The sequence below is a fragment of the Salarias fasciatus genome, chromosome 22 (assembly GCF_902148845.1).
Source record: "Salarias fasciatus chromosome 22, fSalaFa1.1, whole genome shotgun sequence".
Lineage (NCBI taxonomy): Eukaryota > Metazoa > Chordata > Actinopteri > Blenniiformes > Blenniidae > Salarias > Salarias fasciatus.
In genome coordinates, this window is record NC_043765.1 from 6,604,745 (window position 1) to 6,628,331 (window position 23,587).

A 23,587-nucleotide genomic window follows, 5' to 3' on the forward strand; every position below is an offset into this window, starting at 1 on the left:
GGTTCATGGACGGGGAGTGCTCCATGGCGAGGGGGTGTGAAGCCCTTTCAAAATGGTTCGAGCGAGGATGGCGGGGGACAGACAGACGATGACATTAGACACAACAAAAACAAGTCAGAGTGCAGCGCGAACAGATGGCAACAGCACTGTGAGGGAAGTCTGAGGTTGAAGTTTCGCTCACGAGAAGCTTAGTGATGAGAGATTTCCGAAATGTCTCTTTTGCATATTAGGTTTGCATACGTTCAGTTGAATCTGTTTTGTTCTCTCACTACTCATCCAAGTCTTCTTTGTAAGTAATTAACATTTATATTCTTACCTTTTACTTCTGGATTCCTCAGTCTATTATGAAAATGAAGACGAGTCCAATCTTTTAGACAGTAATCAGCTTTGTCTTGTAATTCCCCAGAGTGTTTCAGTATTCAATCCTACGGTCCTGAAGATCACATCCGTCCATTTCTGAGGAGATCCTCAAGTAAAATCCTTCTGTCGCTTGAAAAGTCTTAAGCACATTGCTTTCATTGAAAACATAAATGCAGGGTTGCGTCTCCAAAAACATGCGATGTGTTCAGATCAAAAAAATATTCCCAACGTCCGCGCTCTGTAAGTATGAACTTTCCAGCAATCCATTAGCCGCTTCAGCACCATCGGAGAGCTCCTCCCATTGATTCACGCAGAGGTTATGAACTTTTCCTGCATGTGACGACATATGAAGCAAATACCCACAGATATCCATTACATTTCCAGGCGTTTATTCCCTTGCTTGGCCCTGCTTTATCTTGTATCACCATCAGGGCATCTTCCTTAAAGCTGGAAAGGCTTAATGACTGCAAAGACTCAGTTGCAGATGTTACGGAAACCAAAGGCAAAGACTGAATCATCTGTCAGCTTTTTTTTTTTTTTTTTTTAGCTGGGATTGGCAGATTTCATTCTCCCTTTGTGTGTGTATGTGCGTGTGTGCGTGTGTGTGGTTGTGTGAGTGTCTGTGTGTCTGTGTACGTGTGTGGGTGGGAGCATCAGCTGACAAATGGGTGGCCTTCTGTTAAAAATCAACCCAAAACTGATTTGAAAAGTGACATGAATTGCTGTTGTATTGGATTTCATTCCTAATTTCATTGATCGGTGTCTCTACAGTCTTCACAGGACTCCTAGTGGGTTATACAAACTCTTTTTTAATACATTCAGTCTTCACAGAGGAATAATAGCCTTTAATATCAATGCAGCAGATTAATGCTGAAGATTAATCAAGAGAGGCAGAGATCTGATACTTATGAGCTTATGAAAAATGAAATATGTCACCCCTGAATCGAACAATATGCACGGAGGAGAGTGGAGTATTAAGCATTAAAGTCATAACAATGACATTGGAGCATCATTTATTTATCTAAATCCCGGTGACAGATGGGTCCCACAGATAATAGAACTGCCTCCCAATGGAAGGACCCAAGGAGCAAAGGGTGGGCGGAGCTCATCCGGATAGTAGCAGGATAAAGACTGGCATTATCTAATCTGAAGACAACATGTATTTAAGGATAGATAGAGGGGGAAGGAGGGGGGGGGGGGGGGGGGGGGTAGCGGTGGTGGTGGGAAGCTGAGGCAGTGAATGAGTACAGGTGGAGGAGCTGAAACACAGCGCTGCTCTGACCATCCATTCGGATTTTTACTTCCTCTGGCATCCCTCCAGATGTTAAATTGATTAATTATGCTAAAACTACTCCATGCTGCTTTGAAACTCAGCCAGATGCTGCTGTTTTTCTCTCTGGATATCATTACAGCAAGGGGAGCTTCCCAACTGTTTGTGTCTCGGTGTGTGACTGTCAATATCAGAAGTCCTCAGCCGGTAAACACAGACTCTTCCTCACGTTCTTGTTGTGAAGAAGTTGCTAAAGTATGAACATTTCATTTGCTGAACTGATGTAACAGCGGTGGGTGACTCCCTCGACTCTGCTTTATGGGGACAACAAATGTTCCTCAATGATATTGTCCTTTACGTAACAAGATGCTGAAAGGATATATGCACATCTGCAAGGATTCAAATGAAGTCAAGCCTCCTGCCAAGTGCTTGTAAATCCTCGGTGCTGCGGCTGGTAGCTAAGCGTGTCAGTTCTTCTTGGCGCTGTGGCCGGTAGCCAACGCGGCTTCAATTAGTCTCCTCTCCTGCAATTCATCCTCTGGCTGCTAGGAATGTGAAATTAAACAGGGATATTGTGAGAGGACTAATTGCGGTGGCTGGTAAATGGCAAATCCCCGTCCTGCTCTGAATCTTCGCTGCGTGCCCGTCCATCTTCTGGCCTGGATATTAATTGCTTTAGTGAGATTTGTTGGTAAACATTTGTCAAACGATAAACAACAAAAGCTTAAAGGTCAAGAGCAGGGTAAATGAATAGTTTGAGACTTTGGGAACCATGCTGACTTAATTCACTGGAAAATAACATGAGAAGACATGAAAAAAAAACAACATTTAGGGGTGAATGGATAAATGGAATTAATAAGTTAGGTCCCATTTCCTTCTGGTTGACATAATTGCTTCTTCCACGTGGGCTTATAGAGAGATTAAACACATTTCTTTCACGAGGGTCGTCCTCAGCTGAACTGAAGTTTAAAGAAATGTACATTTTTGCATTGAAAATAGCAGCTTCTGACAACTAGCTGACAATGCTAATGCTAACTTACTGAGAAGCACATCAAGCTAGCAACTTTGCAGCTATTTCCACAGATGAGTAAAGCAAAGAGCCCTCTGAAACTCATAATGAGAACTGTGTAACTGTTTTCCTCACCATGATTAGTTACAAACAGTAAACTGACCAGCATGAAGGGTGGAGAGAAGTTGCCAGGTAAGCTGGACCTTTTCTGTATCCCTATCAACTGACTTTCCACTTCAGCTCCAAAAATGCATTACTTTAGTTTTATCTTTGTAAGGTAAAAGAGAAATGTACATTTTTATGTCATCTCCATATATATGTTAGTGTATTTTGTTGTTATCCAAAATCTGAATCATGCAGATATAAACTGAAGTGGGCCGACGATCGAGCCTTGAGGAACACACATGTAATTTTGTTTTGTTAAGCCCAGAAAATAACTGTTAAATACCTGTTAGTTAGTTCCTCTGTTTTAGACAGGATTTAAACCAGTTTACTGCTGTGTCAGAGACGTCCACCCACTGCTCCAGTGTATCTAGCAGACCAAGATCAAGATCAAGAGAAACTAGTTCTGAAACTTTCCATGTGTCTGTATTCAGACAAATGGAACCCTCTATTTCAAAACCGTGGTTTTAAGGGCCTGTAACCTTTAACTTGTGCATTATTGCATACTAAGTTGAGTCAATATTTCTACCTGAATAACATTTCTCCACATATTAGCAGCTGCTTTAATGGAGACTACATGTTTTGCCACCTGAGGGGTGGATTAGATGTTTGTGCTTTTAAGTTCAAAAAACATTTTTTTTCTCCTGTGATATTAATATTCTAATCCAGTTACCTTGAAGAGCCTTTGCAAATTCTAGCAGCACCAGTAAATGTTGAGATTTTTTGTAGAAAAGTGGACTCTCTACAGCGCTGTATGATGGTGTCTTGAGTAAGATCACAGACTAGCTCTGTTGCACATGTATAAACGTAGAGTCTATGATGCCTAATTTCCACAGCCAGGTATTGATGTTTGATCGCTTGGTTTAAAGCGAGCACTTAAAACAGTTGGAAGACAAACAGCCTCTATCTGCAGTTCACTAATTAACTAGTGTAGGTTGCTTTCAATCAATGGAGGTTCCAATAAATCGCTGCTCTATTCCAAGAAATATTCTGACACATAAACCCAGATAGAGCCTTTGGTGAGCAGCTTTTGATTCCCCAAGTGTGTGTATGAATAATGCGAACGGCAGATTTTACACTACAAAAAACATAAAAAAAAATGAAAACTCTGATTCCATTCTGATATATTTTAGGCTGCTACAGAGAAACCGAGGGACATCCCACTGTGCTTGATTTCACACCACTATATTTAATTGGATCACAGTCCACTTTTGTCCCACAGTGCCAGAGCTGTCAGGGACAGCATATAATTGTCTATTAGAGGAGAATTGCATCGAGTCAGTTCCATTCAAGACCCAGCCACAAAATAAGCCACTCTGACCAGTAAGACATCACAGGTGAGTGGATGCATGTGCTGGTTTTGTCGATAACAACCTACTAAGCGAAGGGGACGTGTCAGCGTAGGAGAAGGCCTAATCCAATCAGCAGAGTAATTAAAAACACACAGTGCTGCACAGCACAGCAGCCCTGATGGCTGCAGTGTCAGGGACGGCGTTCAGCATTTAGCAGAGCGAGGCGAGCGCTGTAGTCATGCCAGGTCAAAGGGATGGCAGTCTCAGCCTCTGCTGTGCAATTAGCATCACAATTAGGAGCCTCCACCCATCCATCTTCAATACTGCTGCGTTCAACTCAGGGTCACGGCACGCTGGAGCTGATCCCAGCTGACTGTGGGCTCAGGTAGGATTCAGTGTGACAGCCCATCACAGGGCAAACACACAGAGGCAGACACACACACACACACACACACACACACCAACAGGCAATTTGTTGTGAGCGACTAAAATGCACATTTTTTAACTGTGGGAAGAATTTCTTTTGTTTATTTGACTAGGTCGTTTAACTGAAAACTAATTTTGAAGAGGAAGAGGTTTGGGAGAAGCAGATGCAAAACAGTATATGAAGAAAGTCTAAAAGTAAATAATGTAGTCATGCAGTATGTTCTTGCAATCTTTGAAGCGAGTAATCTTTAAAATATCTACATCAAAATACAGTAAACATTAAGCACACGAAAACATAAAGATTATCATGCAATAGATACAGTGAAAGGATGCTGCACAGCAGTGTCTGTTTCTGGTTTGCAGTTTTCTTGTTCTCCCTCTGCATGCGTTGGGGTTTCAACGGGAATGACCCCTGAATTAACTGTAGATGGAAATGTGACTGAATGTTACTTTCTCTTCGTCTCCCATTGTTTCCTGGGATCAGCTCCAGCTCACACACACTCACACACCTGGCAGATTTAGGGGCACTGACAAGCTCCAAACCCCAAACATATAACATACAGAACATGTAAATTTCATACAAAAACACCAACCACACTGTGAGCAGGTAACACTAACCACCATGCAACTCCTGAAACTGACCAACATACTTAAAAAAAGTGAAAAAAAAAAAAAAAAACGCAGCAGATGTTCAAACAATGACATGTGGTGCAACATTATTGTCCAAACGATGCGCACAGCCCTCGCTCTCCTCTCGCAGCTCTCATCATCATTAATTCTCAGTGTGCTCCGTGTTTTCATTCATCTGCTGGCATTGTTTTCTAATTAGCCCTAACTTTATAGCACTGACTCTCATCATCTTCTCGTGCCATTTAGCCCACTTTCTTCCCCGTTAATTAACGGCGCCGCCTCCCTCCTCCCCCCGGGCAGGCCCGCGAGCCAGCATGCAGTTTGGTAAACAAACCAGCAGATGTCACCCACGCCTCAGTGCCCCCCCATCTGAATTTTTATGAAGCGGAATGAATTTTGGGTTTCTTCTCTTTTTATCAAGCTGCTGCATAGCAGCGCCACGAGCTTTTTTTTCTTTTCCTTTCGCTTTTCTTTCTTCTTCATGAGATGAGCTCAAAGTCAATTTTGCACACATTTCTCGCGGTGATAATGGATGCACGCGCTCAGCAACAGGATGCTGCTGCTGCTGCTGCTGGGATGATGCATTGCCGAGGCGCGCGGTGCGTCCTCGCCGCGCGCGCCGTGCAGCCTTCCCCGCTCCCCCCCCCGGTGACTCGGCCATCCTTCTTCCTGCCTCCGAGGGCCACTCGCCATCCTCTGTGCGCAGCCGAGCGTGAACCCGCAGCCCCGGATGTGTGACAGGCTGCCTGGGAGAGGGGTAATTCCGAAGGGCAGTAGAAGTAATAGGGTAATCTATTATACAGTCCAACTCTTTCTTGCCCCTTCCTCCTCCTCCTCCTCCTCCTCCTCCTCCTCCTCCTCCAGCTCTCGCGCTGCCTCTGCCCTTGCATCAGCACTTCATGCGGCGGAATGAGGAGTAGAGTTTAACTATGCACATTTCCGCGGCCCTCCTGCCGAGCCCAGCACTTTCTCAATTAAACCGGACTCCCGGATTCAGAGCTGCGCCTCCCGCCGCGAGACGGCTAAAAGATGCGCCCCACGTGCGCGCGCGCGCGCGCGCAGCCAGTCACACGCGCGCTTTCCAGGCCAGCAGTGCGTGACCGCAACCGCCGCGCTGTGTTATCACACGTGAGGCCAACTGTCATATATTTGCCAGACATGTTGACCAACCACAGGGGAGGTTCTGCTCAATCTCTGCAATATAACAGAGAAAAAGAGGGATTGTGGGAAACTAATTGGATTAAAAGGATTACTTTGAACTGTGCTGGCGCGCATATGGATCATATATAAAACATTTTTCACCTCTACCCCCTTCTCCCATTCATCTGTCCATCAGCCTTCTCCATCTCAGGGGACGTTTCCCTTTAAACTTCTTCAGTGTTTTTTCCATTAGAGTTGAGATAATTTAAAACCACATGCGTCCGCTGCTTCGTTTGTCTTTAATAAGGTCAACTCATGGCCATACAGACCAATTACAACCTCTCCTGGACCGGCTCCCTGCGCTCCGTCAGCCCTCTCGCCCCCCATCACTGACATTTTTCTACTCTCCATTTTGGTCCCACCTCCCAGAGAGGCAGAGGAAGAGAGAGAGAGAGGACAGAGAAAGGGAGAGAGAGAGAGAGAGAGAGAGAGAGAGCTGAGAGCTCGCAGCCACCATCTCCTCCTCTTCCTCTCCCTCTCCCGGCTCCCCTCTCTCCCGCCGCTCGCTCTCTCACACTCCGTCCCTCTCATGCCGGCTGGACGCAGACCGGAGGATTTCCAGCGGCGTCCTGAGTCTGTGCTCCCTCTCCTCTCTGGATCCCCTCCTCCACCCCCCCCTCCTCCACCCCACCCCCTCCTCCTCCTCCTCTAACATCTGGAGCTTCACCTCTTCTGCCTCTTCTCTTCCTCCTCTACCAGGATGTGGCACTCGGCGGCTCTGCTCCTCTCTGGATTCTCGGCTCTGATCCACGGTGAGTCCGCTCGCGTCGCTCTGTTTTCAGGAATCTGACTGAAGCAGTGTTCTGGGAATATAGGAACTGAGAAACCTGGAGTCGCTGCTGCTGGTTGCCTGGTCTGTGAAGTGTACACAGGAATAAGAATTTTCAAGTAAGGGGGAAATAAAAGAAAAAAAAAAAGACTCCAGGAGGAGAAAAGTGAGGCTGTTGCTCACCTGTTTACATCCCTGCTTATTCAGTCCTGACTCTGAGTTGTCTTGTTTTTGGGACACACGCTTGTTTGACCCGGGGGTTGGATGCTTGATTTGACATCGAGTCTGCACAGCAAGAAACAAGACAGATTTCTAGAAAGAAAATCTCAGCACATCACTGACGTTTGCCCCCCCTCCACCCCCCCATCAAAATCGGTGCACGTCAGGGGATGTCAGCCTCAGCGGCAGTGGCAGATCCGTCGGATTGCACGTATGGATCTTATGGCTCTTCCATCTTGCCTCCCTGCTGTGGACGTGTTGATGCAGCCGAGCTGCAGCTGAGTGGAAAAGGCTGACGGCGGATGGCAGAGCTGAGAGTGGAGCGGGTGAACTTTCCCTCCGGGCAGCGGCACCGGCAGCTAAAATCCTGTTCGCTCGCTTTGGTTGTTGTCAAGAAGAGTTTTTAGACCAGAGAGTGGAAAACATAAAAACAGAGACGGCAGAGAGCAAAAGTTTCAGTCTGTATTTTTTGGGTTTTGAAAGTCGAAAACATCCTGGGTTTCTTCTTTGCCTCGAAGGGAACATGTTCAGCTGCTTCATGAACTCTGTTGTTCCTGTTTGACACTCAGAATAAGTTGACGGCGTTCCTCCACAGGCTGCACATCGTTTCCCCCAAAGGATGACAGGGATACACAAGGCCGAGTGTGATTTTCTACACTGACGCATCTTTTATAACTACTGGACTAAGAAATCTGCAATTCCTGAGCAATATTTTATGACCTCTCTCTGCACTCCGGCGTGATATAAAGATTTAAAAGCCTCTGGATCTTGATCAGAATGAAAATTCAGCGAGTTCCGATGAAGCTTGCCTTCGCTCGGTCCACGCGCGCCTCCGTGCAACATTTGATTTGTGTACCTGTGAGCGTTTCAAATCAAATCAATTATACATTCATTAGTGCCAATTATGTACTGATAAAGTTTCCCACTCCTCCTAATTAGATTCTCTTCACTGACCGTTCACCTCACTCTGCGAATCTTCCTCCAGCTCAGCGGGGATGAGACGGTGGGCTTCTACAGCAGCAAGAAGAACAATAACTTTGATTGGATTCGTTTTTTTTGTTGGTGTTTTGGGACAAAACTGGAATCATCAAATGATCTGTAGGGCAAAGTGGAACATTAACTAGTTGCAGACTAAAGACTAGCAGTCTTATTGTCAATGGATCTCAACAGAAATCAACATGATCGTCATATAACGTGTAGAATTCAACAAAAAAAGGACAAAGCCTTCATCCCCCTCATTCATCCTCCCACATGCTGATACCAGCGTGGTTTCAGCTTGTCTAAAGAGCTGGACTTTTCTTTCATGTGTTATTTGTAAAGCCTGCACGATCAGTGTCAAGATAAGCATAGCTAATGGCGATAAAGGATACGATCTGCTTTAAATTTCTGGTCATTTCATCATCAGATCCAGTGTTTCTCGCCCTTTCCCCTGTGTGTTTTCATGTAAGTCATGTTCTGCAGGATGTATTAAAAGATAAAGAGAGTTCAGTTTCGCAGGGGAGAAATCTTTTTTTGCTTTTATCAGCAACATTTATTTCCACAAACATCCATCCTGTCATTTAATTCTTTAATGAGTTTTTCTTTTTATGTTTTCCTTGACTACTGATGTTATTTTCATGTTAAATTCAAATCAGTGCTACATTCTAACCGGGTAGTTTCCTGTCATGTTTCCACAGGTGTGTCAGGAATTCGGTGTCACTTTTCTTCCCCTTCAGTGTCGTTGCAGGGTCCTCACCAGAGGAACCTGCTGAAAAACCTCTTGAAGGACTACAACCGGATGGAGCGGCCGGTGGGGAACGACTCCCACACCCTCACCGTGGTCTTCTCCCTCAGCCTGATACAGATCATGGACGTGGTAGGTGTCCGCGCCTCGCTGTTCGCCTTGAGGCAAAATATGTATGTCGAAAAATACAAATCCATTAGGGACTTTTAATGCAGCTTCCTTCTTGGAAAACACATTTTTCTTAATCAATTAGTGCACGAATGAGCTGGAAGTGCACTTCGGGTTTGGATGCCTGGAACTGTGATAATTATGGTAATCATACTAATGATAATCTTTTAAAATAATTGGGATTTCATTTGAAAAGCCGGAGGTGTAACGTTCCACCCAGATGCAAAGTCGTGTTCAAATCCCTCTCTTGTGATTTGATTTCTGGAAGAATGCAGTGTACTTAAAAGCATTTCACATGTTTTGCAGGATGAGAAGAACCAGGTCTTAACCTCTAACATGTGGCTGCAGATGGTAAGGACTGCCGTGATAATGAAATGTCCGCTGTGATAGGTTTACTGATTCCCTCACGCTTTCTGTGAAGCCGTCACGTGAATTAAAGTCATGACTTACACTCCTTGTGATGATAATGTCTCTTAAGTTTGAGAGGAAAGCAGAGCTGAAAGCTCAGGATCCTTTGGAAATAGAAAAGCAGCGTTCCTTTAAATATGATTTATATCTTCAGTAATACATGGCGGCCGAGGAGCACCGGGGAATTGAGATGAAGTGGCTTACCTTTATCCTGCGAGGACACGCTGTATGTGTGTGTCTGTGTCTCACGTCAAAGCTGCAGAGATATGGGTGCATTTACTGGTAACTACGTCGGTTTCCAACGCTTCCGGAATCACAGTTAAAACAATATTGGCAGTGTTATTGGCATTCTCATTCGTTTTGTCTGCATCTGGACCACTGCAGCTCATTATATTATAAGTAAGAGTAAACAAGGCAGCTGTAAATGACGGCTAATGGAAAAAGACAAAAAAAAAGCCTTCACATTAATTACTTTCTGCTGGCCTCCTCTTAGATTTAGAAGCTGATTCTTGCTAACAAAAGACAAAAAGACGCTTAAATCTTTGTTTGGAGCAAATGACTTTTATATGTGTCTTTTCATTGTATCGTTGTTGTGTTGCTCTTCTCTTGAGCTAACGCTGCGCCCATGCAGCACCTGCAGCTCTGCTTCTCATAATCAAACCGCATCACGTGTGTTTCAGAATTGGTTCGATCACTATCTCCAGTGGAACCAGAGCGATCACCCCGGCGTGAAGAACCTCCGCTTCACCACCGATCAGGTCTGGACTCCAGACATCCTGCTCTACAACAGGTACAGCCAACACCCGAGCGCACACGTCTCCCGCAGACTCTCCTCAGCCAGTGATGCCTCTTCCTCCCCTGTCCTCCCTCAGTGCAGATGACGACTTTGACTCCACGTTTAAGACCAACGTGCTGGTGAACTCCAGCGGCTACGCCAAGTATATGCCTCCAGGTGAGCCGCCTTCTGCTTCCTAATCTCTCTCTTCTATCATTCATGATCCTTCTCTCCTGTGTCGCCGTCTCCCTTCATATCGCCTCCTCATTTCCCCAAGGTGCAGTGCCAGCATCTCATTCTGCTGCCCGGGCATGCGTCGCCTGTTTGTACACTTGACATTAATATTTTATCAGAGTAAAACTGCATCCCTGGTTAGTTGCTGGTTACAGATTCCCAGAGCTGAGAGTAACGCCTATAAATAGGAGTCGCTCGCTTCCTCGCCTTCCCGTCTTAACCCAAATGCAAGATTCGCACAGGCCTGTGGAAGTAATGACTCCCGTGGGTTTCCACAGGTCTTTACTTTGTACTTTCTCAATCTTTTCTTTATACACAAGATTACAGGAGGCGGAGACTGAATCCCCAGTGTTGAGAGAGGGTGAGGTAATATGGCCCTCTGAAGTATACAAGTCAAGGACTGCACGCTCAGAAAACAACACTCTAAATTCTGTTCGGCAGCCATGTTTATTAATAAGCCGCTGCTGAATGCACACACAGCTGATGAGTCCTGTGACTTGGATCCGGGTCAATTAGAGGCAGAGCGAAAAGATGGAGCTCCGGTTTGATACAATAAATGGAGGAGAGGTTTGGCTCATGATGAAAAGAGTGAAAAGAGGGCAGGAGGGACTGCAAAATAGGGAAATAATGAGAAAAAAAAAACAGGAGCAAAAGGAAAGGAGTGAGTCACAAACCGAGCCGTGACTCCTTGGGTCTGGTTACTGTCTATAAACAGAAGGCAACAAGTCTGTGGGAGGTAGGCACGAAGCAGGCGCTCGACATTCAGTTAATAATTCAGATGTGGAGGAATCCAGGTGTCTGCTGCATACTATCACAACCTGTCTTGCTGCTGAGGCGAAGGCGTTATGCCGCTACGTTCGCGCTAATGGCAAAACAAGATAAGGTGGAGCGCGTTTCAGCTCATATCTGAATTGAGCGGCGTTTACTACAAGGCAATCTTCTCTCTTGGCTTTGTAATGCCTTCTTGAAAAGTCATTTTCACAATGATGGAGTCTTATTTTTGGAGCTGCGAGCCGGAGATTGTTCCAAGGTGCAGGAAAAAAAAAACAAAAAAAAACAGGTGTCTTCTTGGAGAGTGTTGCTTCGAGGTTTCTGGATACCGTTCAGAGGCAGGTTACAAAAATATACAGAGCATGAAAACGCACAGAGCCGGTGAGTGCAAAGGTAGAGAGAAGTACTTTTACATAATCAGTGTAATTTAAGGTTTTGTGCCTCAGGAGCTCATAAGTGGAGTAATTATAAAGACATCAACCTCATGAAGCAAAAACAAGAACTTGGGGTTATTGAGCGGCTTTCCAACAGCGGGAAGCGAATTAAAGGAACATTTGTCGGCGTTTCTCTTTAAAACCGGCATTCAACCTGCTAACCTCTCTACTCTTCTCCAAACTCTGCTCTCATTTAACTTTGAAGGCTGATTTGCATGTCAGCAGGCTCATAATGAAAGTCTTTGAGGGCTGTGAGGCTTCACTGGCATTTTACTTCTGTGTGTGTGTGTGTGTGTGTGTGTGTGTGTGTGTGTGTGTGTGTGTGTGTGTGTGTGTGTGTGTGAATTTCAATGGTCTTTGATTCATTTATTTCAGCAATTACTTTAAAGGCTGCATTTTCGCCAGTAATCACTGCGAAGATCATTATGATGTTTTGTTTGGGGGAGCTGGGGGAGTTGGGGGAGTTGGTGGGAGTGTGTCCTCGTGATTTTGTGCCCAATGCCGAGCACATTTACTTTGCATGATAAAAGTGGTAATCAGATTACGGCAACTGTGCACAATCTCATTTTTCAGTGTCACTGTCGATGTTTGCCTCTCCCGCAGCTGAGAGCGGCGCGCCGCCGCCACGGCGCGGCGGCAGCCTTTGTTTGCAGAAGTATCTGAGACCTGTGAGTGACAACGCCAGCTGCCAAGATTTTTATAGACATTTCTTAAATGGAAGGTTGTGTCTAATCTAGTTTTTGCTTTCTTCAGCTGCCAAACTCAATTTCAAACCCCTCTCTGTAGACCTGCGCAGTGTTCATGAAAATCCAATTGCAGCGCGCCCCCTTGGGTGTGTGATGCAGCACTTTTCCCACCATTCTTGGATTGAAAAAAAAGAAGATATGAGAATGTTGAGATAATGTTTGAACCGAATGAGCGATTCAGAGAAGTGGCTTGACGTTGAAGACAGACCCTGAATAGCAAGCGATCCCCTGACACGCCTCACCTTCACACCTCTGTGGAGACTAACAAGGGTCAATATCGCAGCCTGATCAATAGTCTGCCTCTGACGTCTGTCCTTCTGCTTCTCCTCAGGAATCTTCATGAGCACGTGCAACGTGGACGTTCGCTGGTTCCCCTTTGACATCCAGAAGTGTGAGCTGAAGTTTGGCTCGTGGACGTACGACGGCTGGCTGCTGGACCTGCAGATGAACGAGGCCGACACGTCGGGCTACATGCCCAACGGGGAGTGGGACCTCATCGGTGAGTAGGAGGTAAAGTGTCCTGTGCAGGATCATCCCAAGTAATCAAGTCTCGGAGTGAACGTTGATTTCGTTGTCCGGTCTCTCAGGCGTTCCCGGCACCAGAAATGAAGTCTTTTATGACTGCTGCAAGGAGCCTTACCCGGACGTCACGTTTGTGATCACGATCCGCCGGCGGACGCTCTACTACGCCCTGAACCTGCTCATTCCCTGCGTGCTGCTGTCCTCCATGACCCTGCTGATCTTCGTGCTGCCGGCTGATTCTGGGGAGAAGATCTCGCTGGGTGAGTGGATCAAACACGGCTGCGACAGAGGAAACCAGCTGCTGAGGGGCGAGCGGCGCTGTCGAAGAGTCGGCTTGTTAGTTTGAAGTACAACTGGGTTTCCAGCTTAAAGAACGCGCTCACAACAAGTACAGACTGGCCTGCTGAGCTGGGATGGAACATAATATGAATATTAAATCTTTCTCCTAAACTTTAAGGTGTTTATACGAGAGTGCTTCTGTCACGCTCCTCAAGCTGTGACACAAATGTCCTTTTTAATTTCACCCTACAGCTCCAGTTCCAAAACGGTCGGGATAATTTGCATTTTGTTTTTCTCATCGAGTCACAACTTTCACAATAGAGCACACGACACACACAAGAAGAGATTATACAACAGTTTACATGTAGATCCAACCTTTGTTGGGTTGGGGGAGAACACATTAAAAAAAAACATCATGCCCCTGTGTAAGAATCAAAGCACGGGCAGAACAGGAAGACTTGACCTTGGTGTTCAAGTCGCTGATTAAAGGGCTCCTGTAGAATGTGATGTCTAAAGACAGGAGCGCTTCAAGCAACATAACTGAAAGGTGGGGAGACAACAATCACAACGGAGAGAGCGGAATCCACCTTAAGGGCAAGTGTTTGAAGTCCTCAGCTGGAATGAAAAAGTCTGCAGAAACATCCTTCATAAAGCTGCTTTTAATGGTTTGAATACATTCAGTATTTCTACCTGTAAATGTATCTGCTTCAATTTGGTGAAGAATGTGAGTAGTTTTACCTACACTACGGAATGCAGCTAAATCCAAACAGACTGCAAAATATTTCAGTTTTTCCTCCACTTAGTCCCTGATCTATGAGCCGGGAAATACAAGGACAACCAGAACCGACAGACGATACAGAATCTGTGAGCCAGCTGACATAAATGTAGTTGCATACAAAACAATCCCCAACCCTGCTGTTCAACTGCTTGAAGGAATCACGTTGGAGAGAGAGATCAAAGATGATCACAACCAAGGTAAACAGGAAGCTTGAAGAAATCTCAGCAGGCCACCTTTACAACAAACGGCTGAAAGGGGGGAGAGTGGCACTAAATGCAAAACGCTCCCCTGCTCATTTGTGTTTGTTTACATTTCTCCCGCAAATGCCTGTGAAAAAAACGATTTTTAAGAGGAGTTTATGATAATTTGACTCCCTCAACGTTCAACCTGCCCACGATGTGCCTGAAAATAACAACAATCTTCAAGTTGAGTGCTTTTGTCGTTCTTTAGATGTGAATATATCCTGCAGAAAATGTTCTGTTAACGACAGGGAAAAAAAAAAAAGACAGGGGAGGGAAGAAAAGGAGTGGCGCCGGAGACTGTAGGGGGGCATGAAACGGGGAGAAAGGAAGGGGAGCTGAGAGAGGAGAGGGATTACAGGATAAAATAGAAAGATGAGAAATGCGAGGAGGAGGAAACAGGGAGCAACGGGTGTGGGAAGGTAGGAAAAAAAGAGAGATAACACAGACAGGAGAAAAACATCGTGAAAGGATGAGAGGAAGAGAGGGAGGACTGGTGAGGAGGAGAAGATGGGAGGCATCCAAATCACAATACAATAGAGAGAGAGAGAGAGCGAGAGAGAGAGAGAGAGAGAGAGAGAGAGAGAGAGAGAGAGCTGTAATCAAACAGCAGCTGCAAATAAATTTTAATATGCTTCAGCCCGTTTGGAGATAAATGTCGTTCTCCGCATCAGAACATTAAAGATTCCAGATTTTGCTCAGCCTGACCTGCACAGAGCTGAAAAAGTTAAACAGTGTTGGAAACATTAAATTTCCTCAAATGTACGAATTGACATTGTTCGTAATATTATTATTATTATTACTATTGAACCTGACAAACATTTCTGAGGTTTGTCATGTAAACTAAATACCATTTGGCAGGAAATGTGTGTTTGGTCGGCTGAGTCTTTGTTCTCACAATGCTTCTTGAGAATAAGTCTTAATCTTTTGAAAAGCCTGCTTAACGTGCATCTGTGGGATGAGCCGAGGCGTCCGCCCTAAAGTAATGCGCTAACTCTTTTCTGCCGATGCCAAACAGGTCTTTCAGCTGTTGGTTTATGATCTTAATCTGAAGAAACAACATTGACATTTAAAGATTTACTCATTTTGCAGATACTCTTTCATCAGTTGAGAAGCTGGTCGTGGCTAACGCTCACGCCTCACAATGAAAAGTTCCCCCGTTTAAAGGATAAGTTTGGTTTAAACAGTTTTCACGTTGTTTATAGAACGAAGTAGAACAATATATCTCTGAACTGCAAACATCTTCTTCTTCTTCTTTGGAGCAGGTGGCGCCCAACAACTTAGGTGCACAGCGCCACCGACTGTGTCTCTTGGTGAATGTACTTCAGTTTACATCCTGATCACCGTATTCACTTCAAAGATCTGTAAAACCTCAACAGCATGTATTTTGCGACACCGGGCTGTCGTGGAGGAGAGACGTGAGCGTACCATGAGGAAATATTGGTGAAACTAATGAGTTTTTGGACGATTAAAGCTGTTTTGGGAGCCGGCGCCACACATGCCCCATTGGCTAACAGTATACGGATGTCTGCAGCTCGATTTTGGATCTAAATTTCTCCCGAAGTACTGTTTGGATCAGAAAACCCTTCTGGGTGAGTATATTCTTCTACTTTGTTCTACAAACAACGTGAAAACTGTTTAAACCGAACTTATCCTTTAAGACCGGGCTTGGGTTCCATCCTCTTGGTTGTTTACCTGTTGTCACAGTATATTCTATCCACAGTCCAAAAGCGTGGATTAGAGACTGGCAAGCTGCCTGTATGTGTCTCTGTCCTGCGAGGGACTGTAGACCTGTCCAGGACAGACCCTGACTTTACCTACTGGATGGATGGATGGAGCCTGAGTTGCATGCGGACGTGCAACACACACACCAGCAACAGTCTGAGCCTGCACACACACTACTGAGGGATACTTTCCCTTTCTGCAGCCAACGTTCCTCATATCTAATAATAAAATAAACGGCTTGGCACCGGTACAGAAGATTAGGCTGCTCTCCTTATGGGCTCAACTCATACTCTCAGTTTGGTTGCTCATCCCGAAAATGCATATTATTTCCAAATGTGACATTATTTGACATTGGAAATAAACAAGTTTTCCACTAGTATAGACAGCACTGTTACAATTTAGAAATAATGAACCAAAAGCAGCCTCACATTTTGTGCGATAGTGATATGCAGGCACTGGTATAGCTTCCATGTCATTATCCTTCTTTTAAAAGCAGTGTAGCTAGTGTTCATGCCGCTACTACGGAGTGCTTAACTGGTTTAACAAGCGAGGCAAAGACTAATAACAAACAGGAGCATTGATCTGTGGAGAGACAGTTATGGTATGGCGTGATAGGTTCTCCTTCCAGATCAATGAGGTGGGGTGGAGTTAAAATACAAATAAACAGGATAATTACTCCACATTTGATTAAAAAAGCCTATAAACAAACAAACAGTGCAACATTTTGTATTCTGTGAAAGACTACTAAGTCTTTTTTTAACCATTTTTCTAGTTTTCTAAAGAATTTTTCAAAAAACTGTGAGAACATGGAGTAAAATATGGTAATTATCTGTTAGCACAATGCCTGTGCTGCATTCTTATCCTAACGAGTCCAATCACTCACCAGATACACCTCCAAATCTGAATAGATGCTTGAGCTTCTTTGGCAAATCCGTTTTGATTCGGGCCCGAGTGGGAGTGAGCTCGGAGGGACGCCATTGTCAACGCACATCCTTGACTTCAATACAAGAGGCATTACGCAGCATTTCTCCAAAGGGAGGGAGAAAAAACAAAAAGAAGGGAAAAAGAAAAGCCAAGTCCTATACACAAGGCCAATTAACCTATTGATGTAATTAAGTTGGCGAATTGATTAGTGGGAGAGAGCTTACACACTGCCTTCCAGGAATTTACTCTGTCACTGCACTTGATGGAGGTGACACAGGGGCCCGGGGGCTGCCTCCGGGGTTAGACGAGCATGCTTTTAAAAGAAATAAGTGTCATTTTTGTTCAAAAGTGGCATAAAATAGGCAGTCTTAATTTACCTAATACCCTTAAAGAGCCTACATATATTTTCTGTGGAGGTGTGCTGCTTTAATCGATGCTTCTGAATGAGGAAAGTTATGCCAGCGCAGCACTCCTTAAATTTCAGTCTGTTGGTGAAGTGAGACAGAAGAGGCAGATAAATGAAGATGGAGATGCGAATCAGAGCAGGGGTGTGAGAGGTGTGTGTGTTTACACGGCTTTAAAAAAAAAAAAAAAAAAAAAGGGCAGTGGTTGTGCGCGAGTCGTTTCTGCTGTGGAGGTACAGCGTGTCAAAAAGTAATTTCCCGTATGAGTGTCAGCCTCTCATTTACATAAATCGAAAGCCGATCTCCTCCTGAGTGTGATCATTTATCAAAATACCAAACGCACTAATGTACTTTCTTACAAGGAGGCACTCAGGGGAGGAGACTGAACCACAATATTGACTGCTTAACATAATGTGTAGTTAAAGCTAAAGCTCTATCTATCTATCTATCTATCTATGTTTGTTTAGGTATCACCGTCTTGCTGTCTCTCACGGTGTTCATGCTGCTGGTGGCAGAGATCATGCCAGCCACGTCCGACTCCGTCCCTCTTATAGGTGAGTGAAATTCAGCCGTTAATACGAATAATATAAATCAAGCCGTTAAGCTGCACTGGTTTTTCGTCTTAAACCGCCCGTATTGACGCGCATGCCAGTATTTTGATTATGACTGGATTTGAGAGGAATGGCACGGCGAGGTAGTGGATTGCACTGCTGCCTCACAGTTGTAATATAGTGGTCTGATTCTGAGTTTGGAGCCTGATTTAGTGTGGTTTGCATGTTCTCTCTGTTTGTATTTGGGTTTTTTATCTCATTAACATACAGTAGTTTAGTTAAATGCAGTCATTTACAATCAGCACAAGTTGCCGGTGTTTGTATTTTCAGCAGGAACTGCTCCAAGTGTTTAAATTTATGCCATCATGAGTGTCGAACTCAATGTCAAGTAGACCACTTACAGCTCAATTTGATCTAAATGGGGTCAGAGTGGCAAAATGTACACATTGGCAGGAAAGAAAATGATGATATTTGCTTAGTTCTAAAATAGATATTCCATTTTTAAATGCTTTTCCTGAATGAACTGTTTTCGTCACTAAATATGACATTGCAAAGTGTCATCTGAAATCATATTCACCAGTGTTCTTCTACAGCAACATTTAATTTCAGCAGCCTAAGCCTTTTCCTCATGCTCTTTCCAGTCTTTGTGGTTCAGTTTTTGAAGTTATGTTAGGTTTTTTTCTTTTTTTTCCAACTGTGCCCGGATGCCTTTCTTTTATTTTTCATGGATCCTGACAGCTGATGGTGACAGTTTTGTCTGTCTGAATGTGAATTTCAGCAGGAGGTAAAAGTCGACTGGACAAAGTCAAACTGTCTCACACACACACACACACACAGGCACACAGGAACGACACACACTTTGATGCGTACTGTGAAGCTATTTCTCCGGAAATGTCGAAAGGTGCAGAATCAAGCTGAGGCTGACCGGTGCAGGAGTTTATATATCGAACTACCTTCCTGCAACAAAAACCACTATGTGTTACTCATTAGTGTGAGTGTGTGTAGTCCTGCTGTGCCAGCTCGTTCATTCACACAGACCCCGTCTCATCTCCTCCGTTACTACATCTGAAGCCGGCAACAAGGCACAGCAGAGGTGAAGCAACATCCACGGCCATCGGATAAATGAGACAGTTAGGTTGAAGAAAAAAGATAAGCTAAACAGAGCATTTGCCTGTGTGTGCTGATAAAACCATGACTAAATGTTTTAGAAATTGTAATTATCCAAAGTGTACACCGGTGTCTATATTCTGCACACAAATTGCTCAAATAAAAAAAAACAACTTAGTCTTTTTACAGATGAGAAAAAAAATAAAACTGTACAGTGATTGTGATTTAATGCTGATGGGGATGTTGGGATTTTGAAAAGCAGTTTTTCGTGACGCCGTGGGCTTAAATGAAACTCCTGGCCGTGTGAGTGTGTTTGATGAGGTCCAGAAAAGTCAACACAATATTCCTTGGCAGTCCATCAAATAGCTGAAATATTTCAGGCTGAACTGACGCGGCAGACACTGCCGTGCTCAGAAGGGATTCCTGCAGAGGATTTGACACACGCCGTCCTCCGCGCACCGCTGCGATGTGTCAAAGCTGCAAAATGACCCCCGAAAAACCGTAACAAACAGAATTTATTGAGGCCACCTGCTTGCTTTAAAATTTAATTAGTGAAATTGATCGTGGCCGCACTACTGGAAGTTATGTTTAGTGAGCTGAGGCTGCAGCCAGAGACAGCTGCGCTTTAAGACACAACTCCTGGCCGTTAAAAAGTTGAGGAAAACAAATGCAGTCATAATCATCTGAGCGATGCTTGCAGCATATTTTTTTATTGCGAATAACTGCTCTGATCTTATTCTTTTTAATGGTCCTGCCAACACAATGCAGAAAAAAAAAAAAAGCAAGCAAGCAGCTGTGTCGGTCAAAAAAGTCGACCTAAACAAAGCAGCATTGTCACTTTCAAGATATCATGAGGAAATTTTGTAAATATTAAGTATTTCTAAAATGCAAAGCAGCTGTACAGCTTATATATACAGAAGACGTTGTAAATTTAAAAAGATTAGATTGCCCCATCCCTGTCTTTCTCACAATGGTTTGGTCCATGTTCCCTGTCAGTGGATCAGTGGAGGCGTTTCAGTCTGGAGGGAAATGGTCGCCATTATTTACTTCCACCTTTCATCACAATAAAACACACTGGCCCTCATAAGCAGACTGAATTTTCTTCACTTTATCTATAAAAATGAAGACCTCCTACCTCTACCACGGTACTTTATGGTTTGCAGTAATATTTTCTTCATATTGATGTTATGTCTTAATTCCATACATTTGACCTTGCTGGGAGAGCTGCTGAATAATTTATCAATTATCCACGCTATGAGGTTTTTATCTATATGTTCCACAACAGTAGGTTCAACTGCATCTTTAGTGGTTTGCTTAATTACCCTTGACACGTTTCATTTTTGTTAATTTTCCTCTACAACAGTTCAATGTTTCCATAGGGGAGGGGGCATGTATGTATGTAATAGGATAACCCTTTCTCTCAGCTTTTCACATTGAATCAGAACGTTGGTGTTGTGGCCCTCAGTGGAACAGCGGGAAAGAATAGTGTGCATAAAATGACTGAAAAACTGAAATACACTGCTGCTTCCCGTCCCTCCCAGGTCAGTACTTCGCCAGTATAATGATCATCGTCGGGATGTCGGTCATCGCCACCGTGGTGGTTCTGCAGTATCATCACCACGACCCCAACGGAGGAAACATGCCAAAATGGGTAAAGCCGAGCCGACACGGCCGTCCATTGCTGCTTATACGCTGGTGGTCTTCCTGCTCCCTGAATGACGCTCCGTCTTTCCCGCTAATCTCTGTTCCATCATTAGTGTCATTCTTCTTCTGTGCCGTTCTCCATCACAGTTCCTGCTACCTTCGCTCGTCTTCCCTTCTTTTTATTCCTCCGACTTCCTCGGCTGTGACTCACCCGGCAGTGTCAGTCTGCCAGGGTGTGTTCATCAAATGCTTCGGCACAGACTTCAACGGGAGTGCATTTCAAAGCGCTCTGGATATGTAGGCGGATTCGATTTGACTCGTTCCTTCATCTTATTTTCCTTGCCTTAAGTTGAGTGCTAAAAAAAATGCGCCGAGTCTTTTTGCAAAAGTTTTGTTCATACGTGAGCGTATGAAAAATGAGAGATGTGAAGAAAAAAGCTGAAATACCCAGATTAAATATAAAAAGGATTTTAGATTATTCCTCCTGTATTATTTATCAATCACCGAAATCCAAAATGACAATTTTATATGCTTCCGTTGAGTGATTTGTGCTCGGCTGAGAGAACTTGACGAGCGTTGCAGCGGATGCTGCGTGTATCGACACGCTGCAAGGACGTTGTGTTGATGAATGGCCCGTTCAGACAGCCCGGTGGCCAATTAGCAAGCTAATTGATGCCGTTCAGATGCGGGCATCGAACCAGCACAATTCATAATTACAGCCCGAACAAAAACAGCATGGAGAGCAGCAGCAGCGGCGGCGGCGGCGGCCGGGACTGTTACCTGGCTGGTAAACACACCGGGGAGGGGGACTAATTGAGCAGTCATCTGGACGTTCGCTCCTTATTGGACGTCGGACTCGCTGAGTGCCGATGCCCTTTCAGGGGACGAGCAGAAAAAGAGAGGAGAAGACGAGAGGAGCAGGAAAAGTTGAAGGAGGTATAAATTTGTCCCGCTTTGAGCCGTTAAAGCCTCCCTTTATCTTGAGGCCGCAGTTTACTGAAACATTATTGCGCCCTTATTACAGCCGTGAAACAGTAATCTGATCGTCGATCTTAATAATTTCACAGTTTGAACTCAACGCTGCCTCTGTAAGTATCCCCTCTGTGGGAATCTTGTTAAAGCAAGAAGAAGAAGAAGAAAAAAAAAAAAACCTTCTTCGCCTCAGGCTGTCCCCGGCGAAGGATCTTTTCCTTCAGCTCATACAAGTGCGGTTGGAGTTTGAAGCAAAACACAAGGTTGAAAAACACAACTAACATCAGTCCGCGGCAAAATGAGGCTATTAGCCCGCCGTAGCTGCTGCTCTATATGGGTCATGATGTGTAGGCGGCTCGCCGCGCCGCTCAGACGTCTCCTGATTCTCTTTGTTGTTGAAATGCTTCCTTCCCGTCCTTCACCCGGGCCTCCTCTCCCCTCCGCCGCAGGTGCAGCTCGTCCTGCTCCAGTGGGTGGCGTGGTTCCTGCGCATGAAGCGGCCGGGCGAGAACGACGACCCCGAGCGGCCGCCGTGCGCCCCCCACCTGCGGCGCTGCTCCTCCGGCTCGCAGAGCGGGAGCATCCCCAACCCGGTGGACCCCGCCCTCCACCCGCTGCACCCGCAGAGCCTGGCGCCCCTGCAGACGGTGTCCCTCCACGCCGGGCACCCCCACCTCCACGCCCAGTCCAGCGCCAACAACAACGGGAACCTGCTGTACATGGGCTTCCAGAGCATGGAGGAGTCGTCCGTGCTCTCCGAGCCCATCCAGAGGAACAACCTGTCGGCGGGGCCGCCGCGGGTGGCGGGCAGCCCGCCGCCGCACCTGCCGTCTCAGTTCTGCGGCTCGCCGCCGCCTCCGACCCCCAACGTGGAAACTGTGGGCTGCCCCAGCACCGTGTCCAGCGGCGGGGGGTTCGGGGGCGGGGCCGGGGGCTGCTCGGCGGCGGGCATCGGAGACCCGCAGCTGCAGGCCATCCTGGAGGAGGTGCGCTACATGGCGGACCGCTTCCGGGAGCAGGACGAGACGGAGAGCATGGCCGACCAGTGGAAGTTCGCGGGCGCCGTGATCGACCGGCTGTGTCTGGTGGCGTTCAGCGTCTTCAACATCATATGCACCATATCCATCCTGATGTCCGCTCCCAACTTTGTGGAGGCTATTTCAAAAGACTTTGTTTGAACTCAACGTGAAAAGGTTAAAAAAAAAAAAAAAAAATACAGACAAGGAGAAGCGAGAAGGATGGAATGAAGGGAATTAAATATGGGATAACGGATGGAGTGGGCCCCGATCCAAGGAAACACCAATTTCCGGTGGACTGTAGGCTCTGTGATTTGTGATTGCAAGGAAAAGAAAAGAAAAGAAAAAAAAACGAAATGGTTTTCTTTGCGATACGAGCTGTTTTGTAACTTAAATATAAGAAAACAGATGAAAAAGGGAAGCAAGAGCAAAGTTAAAATGAGATTAAAGTGAGCAGGGTGCTTTATCAGAATCTTGACAAGGCAAAATGGATTGTTGTGGTTAATTCAAAGACTTTCCTCCCAAATTAAGGAGAAAGAAAAGTCAGAGGGGGGTAAAGAAGGGATTATCCGCCCAATGCAATCTCAAGTAAGAAAGCTCTTAAAGCGAAGGAGAAGCCCAGACAGTAAGAGGGGAAAAGAGACAGGCAGATCAATTGGGATGGAAAAAATGAGACGGACATTTGACTGTTCTATTTTCTAGAGGAGCGACGGTCGCCTCGGTCTCTCCCACACGTTGAGAAAACGCAGTTTCATTTCAAGTGATGTGAGGACGAGCGGGTGAGCAGAGGAGAGCGGGACTTTCACAAGGATAGACAACAAAAAAGGGAA

The 23,587-nt window shown here is 45.3% G+C and overlaps 1 protein-coding gene across 1 annotated transcript; it reads left to right on the forward strand.

Annotated features, from left to right (window-relative positions):
- Nucleotides 1–7,009: 7,009 nt before the first annotated feature.
- On the forward strand, nucleotides 7,010–22,929 carry chrna11 (cholinergic receptor, nicotinic, alpha 11). Its single transcript, XM_030082245.1, has 10 exons — nucleotides 7,010–7,101; nucleotides 9,053–9,192; nucleotides 9,535–9,579; nucleotides 10,317–10,426; nucleotides 10,509–10,588; nucleotides 12,928–13,095; nucleotides 13,184–13,378; nucleotides 17,935–18,021; nucleotides 20,667–20,776; nucleotides 22,191–22,929. Exons 1-10 carry the CDS (start codon nucleotides 7,050–7,052, stop codon nucleotides 22,917–22,919), a joined length of 1,716 nt encoding a protein of 571 aa, XP_029938105.1. The 5' UTR covers nucleotides 7,010–7,049; the 3' UTR covers nucleotides 22,920–22,929.
- The last annotated feature ends 658 nt before the right edge of the window (nucleotides 22,930–23,587 follow it).